Source organism: Neoarius graeffei, chromosome 6 (genome assembly GCF_027579695.1).
Source record: "Neoarius graeffei isolate fNeoGra1 chromosome 6, fNeoGra1.pri, whole genome shotgun sequence".
Taxonomy (NCBI): Eukaryota; Metazoa; Chordata; class Actinopteri; order Siluriformes; family Ariidae; genus Neoarius; species Neoarius graeffei.
Genome location: NC_083574.1, coordinates 91,140,289 through 91,148,135, shown reverse-complemented (window position 1 = coordinate 91,148,135; position 7,847 = coordinate 91,140,289). Strand labels below are relative to the sequence as shown.

The 7,847-nt window shown below is 38.9% G+C and overlaps 1 protein-coding gene across 1 annotated transcript; it reads right to left on the bottom strand.

Annotated features, from left to right (window-relative positions):
- Window positions 1-2,077: 2,077 nt before the first annotated feature.
- Window positions 2,078-5,017, bottom strand: LOC132888389 (extracellular calcium-sensing receptor-like). The gene is made up of 5 exons (XM_060924442.1): window positions 4,733-5,017; window positions 3,687-4,502; window positions 3,366-3,593; window positions 3,130-3,253; window positions 2,078-2,985 (listed from the first exon to the last, which is right to left on the bottom strand). The coding sequence occupies exons 1-5, from the start codon at window positions 4,988-4,990 to the stop codon at window positions 2,078-2,080; spliced, it is 2,334 nt and encodes a 777-aa protein (XP_060780425.1). The 5' UTR covers window positions 4,991-5,017.
- Between the last annotated feature and the right edge of the window lie 2,830 nt (window positions 5,018-7,847).

The following is a 7,847-nucleotide window of genomic DNA, read 5'->3' as shown; positions in this document are numbered from 1 at the left end:
AAGGTGAGTTGGCACTGGGTAAGGAACTCCTGTGCTTGCCGTCATACCTCTGTGGTGCAAGAAGGCTGGGTTCTCAAGGTGAAGGAGACAGCATGGCGGGAGGCACTGGAGCGGGTGCAGATGGTGGAGCAGGAGCCAGATCAGGAGATGCGGGCAGAGGAGTCAGCTGTGCCAGGGTTTTCCCAATTTGCTGAAGCAGTACCTCGTGGCGAGCAAGGGCCTCACGTTGGCTTGCGAGCGTTCATCCATGAGCGTCCATGGTCACTCCGAAGCGTGTCAAAGCTGCCATAATTCCCTGAAGGTTGGCCGGGTAGACAGTTGAAGCAGCCTCTGCTGAGTCGGTCATGACGGAGTCTTTCTGTTAGGGTTTTGCTGGTATTCGAACCCGGGTCACTGGTGTGATAATCTAGCAAACCCCCACTAGGCCACCAGGGGGATGACTCAAGTGCAGAGGCGTGAGGCGAAAGTAGAGTACCAAAAACAGTTTATTTACACTATATACAATCCAATGGAAAAAACAAAAAGAAAATCCAAAAGCTCAGAAGATAAACCAAAATAAAAATATCCAAAGGTTAAATGTCCAAAAACAAAAGGAAAGGCAAAATGCTGAACGCTCAGAAGATCAAAAAAGGTACAAAGTCCAAAGAAAGCAAAAAATATCAAAAACACAAGGGCACAGGCAAGATACGTGAGACAGAGGAAACTAGCACAAGACAGCATAGCATAAAGACTCCGTGACAAGGGAACAGACAGAGGGGTATTTATACACAAAACAATTAAGGAACAGGGCGGGGCAGGAAACAGGCAATCAAGACAAACAAAAAAACACAGTGGCGGCCTCTAGAGGCCAAAACAAAAATGACAAGATAAACATAACAGTGGCCTTTAGAGGCCAAAATAGTCCCAGTCCTAACAATACCAAAATCAAATGTGTTTTAAGTTTCAACTTAATATTGAAACTCTACAGGCTAGTGGACCTCCAGAACTAGGAACAGTAAGAGCTACAGGAAACTCAACTTGTAACCAATGTAGATAATAAATGCACAAATATAATAATAATAATAATAATAATAATAATAATACCTAAAATGTGAAAAAATAATTTTAAAAATGTCTGAATTTTCCCCACAGGTTTTTTACCCCCATTCACATGGCATCTCCATTTTAGTAAACATATTACTTATGTTGTTAAATAATATTCTGTATGGCAATTTTGGTTATTTTGATAACATTTTAATGAAATCATCAGCTGTACAGTTAAATCATGTTTTAATCTTTCCATATCCCCTATCCAGTTCTGGTGAATGGAATGGGAAAAGAAAATCCAAAAGATGCTTATTTATTTATTTATTTATTTATTTATAATTTCCAAAAAGTGCTGTACGTGAAGACAGGAAAGGTTTTTTGTTGTTGTTTTTTTGTTTTTTTCCCCTCCCTGATAATTGGTCCTGGTGGGGCTGGAATGCAAGCATAACAGCAGACAGGCTGAACAGCCTTCTTTGTACCTGAGGGACAGCTCTCACAACATATCTGCCATAAGAGCACCTGCCACACATGAGTGGAAACTCATCTGTGTACAATAAACTGTAATGTGACATGTTTTCACATGTTTGTTGTGTTGTTTTTTGAAATGACAAGTCACCTGTGTGTTAAATATTCATTTGTGAATTTACATCAGATCAGAGGTTGAATGTGAAAGTTCCTTTTGTATGTCTTCTGCCCAAAAGACATTGACTTTATTCATAGCAAACTCTCATTAGGCCAGGGTGCTTTATATTCATTGATGACGGCATTTTTCGTTTTTCTTTGCAAATTTATCAGGTAATATCTTGCAAAGTAATCACCTTTACGAATAAAAGAGCAGCACACATTCACCTTCATTCCTCTAAGCATATTGTTATCAGAAATTGGAAGCTGTTTTAGAAAAGATGCTTTTTTTCATGTCATTTACACAAAGTTGGCCTATAAAAAATAGCCAGTAATGCAAATGCTTATTTATTGTTGGAGTTAATGACAGGGTACATCTATTCACTTTCAGGTAAACTAAAACATGTGCTTTAATAAGTTCAGCGCTAAGTCACTTAACAGATGTTTTTCCTATCACTTGCTTTTTATTGTTCTTCTCTGGTTTCAGTATAATTACATAACACTTTGGGAGAAATATGCAGAATAGTAAACCAAAACTGGAGGCTAAAATAGCGAATATCTCAACAGCTACAGTGAATTTTCCGGGAGAGCTGACATAAGCAGGAATAAAGGTGATCCAAACTGCACAGAATATGAGCATGCTGAATGTGATGAATTTAGCTTCATTGAAATTGTCAGGCAGCTTCCGGGCCAGAAAAGCCAAAATGAAACATAAAAGTGCCAAAAGTCCTATATATCCCAGCACAGCCCAGAAGCCTATAGATGAGCCTACATTGCATTCTAATATGATCTTTTCCTTGTAGTAGTTCATGTTCTTGTAGGGGAAAGGAGGGGAAATTTTTAACCAAATCACACAAATAAGGACCTGTATAAGAGTGAATGCAAGTACACTGAGTCTTTGCTGTAGAGGCCCAAACCATTTCATTACATTACTTCCCGGAAGTGTTGCCCTGAAGGCCATTAACACCACTACTGTTTTCCCCAGAACACAGGATATGCAGAGGACAAAGGTGATACCAAATACTGTGTGGCGCAGCATACAGGACCATTCAGAGGGCCGTCCAATGAAAGTTAGGGAGCAAAGGAAACACAGAGTCAAGGAAAAGAGTAACAGGAAGCTTAGTTCTGAATTATTTGCTTTAACAATTGGTGTGTCCTTGTATGTAAAGAAAATTACAGCAATGGCGATGGTGAAAGACACTCCTAACAAAGAAAACAACACAAGAATGATTCCCATTATTTCCTCAAATGACAGGAATTCCACCAGCTTTAAGACACAGTTATCTTTCTTGTCATTAGACCATAGTTCAGGTGGGCACTTGATGCAAGTAACAGAATCTAAAGAAAAAGACAATAAATATAAACTTATTTATTATGTTAACCACTCTATTGTGTTTATAGGTCTGTTTTCCACCCTATAAAATGTATGCCATTTAATTATTCTTTTTCTGCATTAATTAAACAAAGCATTCTTCATTATACCTGTTGCATTGCTGATTTCACCCTCTGCACATGGTATACAGTCATAGCAGCAGATTGGTCTACCTTTCTGCACAGCCTTCCTGGTGCCTGGGAAACAACTCTCACTGCATACAGAGACTGGCACCTGAAAATCACAGTTTCTTGTATTTATTTATTTATTTATTTATTTATTTATTGACCATATACCATTGTATTTATTGTACATAATCTGTTGATATTGCATTATTCTATTGTACCTGGGGTTTACTGGGGGCCCATGCTATACTGATATTGTTAAATGACAGCTGAAGGTGTGTTTGTAAAGAAGCATCATAGAAGCCCACTTTAACAAACACTGTTTTACCATCTTTGCCTTGCTGCCAGTTCAGCAAATCATACCTCGCTACTGGATCTCCATTCTCATCAAAGAACACATCCTCTCCCATGGAAGTGGTGAAATGGAGTTTCTTCAACTCATTGACAACCTAAATGAAGCATTACAACCTATTCAGTAACATTTATTGATTTATTTTATTTTAATTTGTTTTTGTTTAACCAGGTTATATCTTTATACTTACATGCCATGGTAGATGATTATCTGCTAGTTTTGTGCACACAATACCACCTTCTTGTGCATGGTCCCCCTTTGAACAACCATAACTGTTATGCAAGGCATAAGCCACAGCATACACAGCCTTGTATACATTATTTGCAATTTGTAAGTCTGAAACATCAGTATATTGGTTCTGCACTTCACTGAGTTTTTCATTGCCTTTGCACATGTCTTTGATTTCAACATTATCTTTTGTGGGTAGTTTACATTCAAATATTGTATCCCACAATTTTTTGTAAAGATCTATACCAGAAGTTGGATTAAGCTTGGTCAGAAATTCCCCCAGGCCATTGATTTTAGCTTTTGGAATAGCAAAACCCATGGATCCTTTAAGAAAAGGCTGCCATTCAGCAGTAGCAATGTTCATGTCAGAGATCCAGGACTCACTTCCAATCCACTGAAATCCAGTGATGTTCTGCAAGGCTATTTCCTTTAGAAGAACCTCCATATCAGAATATGAGATAAAAGCTACAATAACTTTGGACGTTGCAGTCTTAATGATCTCAACTATTCTTAGAATCTTTTCTCTGGGGTCGGTCCTAAAAAATGCCTCAGAAAATTCAACACAAACTCCTTCTTCTTTGGCTGCACTAATAAAAGTGTTCATACCATTGTTCCCATAGTCATTGTCACTGCATAGAGTCCCTACCCATGTCCAGCCAAAATGCCTGACCAACTTAGCCAAAGCTCTGCTCTGGTAGTAATCACTGGGAATAGTTCTAAAGAAAGATGGGTATTTCTTTTTGTTGCTTAGGCATGCACATGTTGCAAAGTGACTGATCTGTAATACATACATTTTGTTATTAAACAAACCAAAAGTGAAAAAATAAAAATAACCTACAGACTGTAACATTTTACATTAATGTATCTCATTTTACATTATAGCAATCAATAGAAATGGCAAATGCATTCATTTCAGTTTTAAATATAAAGTGATGAGATAATGTAAACATTTTTATGTACATATTTTCACAGTTGCTTTTCACTAGATAGGTTGATTGATTGATTTACCACAGGTATGTGTAAAGGTCCCAAGGTAGCAGAGATGGCAATTGTTGGGGTGGATGATGTTTCTGCTATGATTGCTTGAACAGTTTCAGGATTGGAGCAAGACATTAAAGTTGTATTTTCTCCATGGCCATTAACTAAGGACAAGGAGGATCTTATGGCCATTTCTACTGATCCACAGGAATCATAGATTTTATAACCCAGTTTGATACCAGGAAGAATATCAGTTCTGTTGTTGATTTCCTCAATGGCAAATACCATTGTTTGTGCATTCTGAAATTCTCGGAGGCTCAAACTGCAATAAGTAAGCAAGTAAGTAAGCAAACAAGTAAATAAATACATACATACTGTACATACATACATGCATGACAAATGCATTTTATGTCAGCTCTCTTAAAAGTCATCAGGACTTTACAAAATTTGTTATGTCCAACTGTTATCACATTAGTTATAAATATCATAATACATGCGATAATAAATAATGATTTTAATATGCCCCATTTTATAATACCACTCATGAACTTAATCACCTTTCCGTTCACAAACATGCTAACTTTTTCTTTTGTTGGTCCTTTTTGGACACACACACACACACACACACACACACACACACACACACTTTGTTAGCTCACCTCTTGCAATTGGATTGCTGTGGCCCTGAAGTAAAGGCATGTACTGTCTGTTCCCAGCTGTTGTGGAAGGAAAATATTCCACCAATCATGACATCCCCATCTCTGCTGAGTTGAGGAGGATTGAGCAGCCCTCTTAAGCTGCACAGCAGATAAGCACTTCTGACCACAGTGAACAGAAGCCATGTGGGGAGGAAACTCATTGTCACACTTCAGAAAACTCCTTGGCCTCTGTGCTTTTATATAACCATTTTGACTCACAAATTGACTAGAATCAGGGGGAGGGCTTTAATTGTTCAGGTGCATTATCACATTAGGTTGGGTTGTTTATTAAAGAAACACACATTTGTATTTTATTGCATTGTTGCACATATTTGTTTAACTTGATGTATACAAAAAAGTAAAGTGTACGAAATTAATATTGTTGTAAAAGTGGTATATATTTGAACCAAATCAATAGTAAACACTAATATGCCAGTATGTGGACACTGATATTTGTTATTTCAGCTCTATGTTCTAACACATTGGCCCTTATTCATAGAAATGAGGGCAGACAGAACTTCTGGGTTGGATATGGCATGAGTGGCAAGGTGCTGTAGTGGCTCCTTAATCTTTATATTTTCTTGTTTACCCCATTAATATCTAGTATTATTATTTACAACAGTAAGTTAAAGCAATTCTTGAAAAAATAGACCATTTTAATTATGTCTAAAAAGCCTCCTCATGACAGAAAACCGAATGATAAAGAGACTGCTAATTTGATGACAAGCAAGACTAGCCAAACTTCAAGTATGGAGCTAACCGAACAGTTTGAAAAACTCCACTCTGCGCTTCTTTCAGAACTTAATCTATTCACACGGTCATAAAGCAGGACCTTATACAGCTTCATCTCCTCTCAATTCTACGTTAAACCAAGTGAAATCGTTATACAAGTCACATGAGAAGCGGATTGGTGGAATCGAGGCTACTCTTGACCAAAGCGAACAGAGACTTCCTCCCGTCGAAGCTAAACTTGCCACTGTTCAGTCTGAAAACACCTGGCTGAAGGATAAAGTTGACAATCTGGAAAACTGTTCTCGCAGGGTCAACTTAAGAGTGGTTGGCATTCCTGAGAGGGTAGAGGGATCTAACCCAGTTGCTTTTATGACACATTTCTTCTAGGAACTATTTGGGAAAGATTTTTTCCAGATCCCCCTCGTTCTCGCTCGTGCCCATCGGCTTGGACCACTTGTCACATCAGAAGCGAGCGGTAACCAACGCCCATGAGTTTTCATCGTTGCATTCCACAACTATCAAGATAAACAGCAGATTATTACACACAGAGGTCAGCGAGAGATGGCCTTTTGGGGCCACAGGATTTTCCTTCACGAAGATGTCAGCGCTGAACTGGGACGCAGTTTGAGATGTGTTATTGTCATGAAATTTAAAATCACCTAATTTTTCTCTTTAAATGATACATTTTCTCAGTTTAAACATTTGATATGTCATCTATGTTCTATTCTGAATAAAATATGGAATTTTGAAACTTCCACATCATTGCATTCCATTTTTATTTACAATTTGTACTTTGTCCCAACTGTTTTGGAATCGGGGTTGTATGTTAATTTTGAATTTGATGCAATAAAGTTGGTATAGAGGCATGTTTACCACTGGACTGCATCACCTCTATTTTTAACAACACTCTGTAACTGTTTGGGAAATGAGGAGACCAACTGTAGGCAGGTAGGCCAGTTTAGCACTCAACCCTTTTTTTTTTGCGACAGAGTCATGCAGTTGTAATTTGTGCAGACTGTGGTTTGGCATTGTCTTGCTGAAATTAGCAAGGCCTTCCCTGAAAATGACATCACCTGGATGGCAGCATGCTCCTCCAAAACGTGTATATATCATTCAGCATTAATGGTGTCTTCCAAGATGTGCAAGCTACCCATGTCATGTACACTAATCTACCCCCATACCATCACAGATGTTGGATTTTGAACTCTGCACTGAAAACAAGCCAGTCCCTCTCCTCTCTTGCCCAGAGGACACAGTGTCCATGATCTCCAAAAATAATCTCAAATTTCGATTCATCAGACCACAGGACAGTTTTCCATTTTGCCTCAGTCCATTGTAAAAGAGCTCAGGCCCAGAGAAGGCGGAGGTGTTTCTGGATATTGTATATATCTGGTTTCAACTTGCATTTGTTGATGCAGAGATGAATTATGTTCATAGATGATGGTTTTAAGAAGTGTTTCTGAGCCCATACAGCAATTTTCATGACATAATTGTCTCGTCTCATCTCATCTTCATCCGCTTATCTGGGGCCGGGTTACGGAGGCAGCAGTCTGAGCATGGAAGCCCAAACTTCCCTCTCCCCAGACACCTCAGCCAGCTCCTTGGGAAGAACACTGAGGCGTTCCCAGGCCAGCCGAGAGACATAGTCCCTCCAGCATGTCCTGGGTCTTCCCCGGGGCCTCCTCCCGGGGGGACATGCCTGGAACACCTCCCCA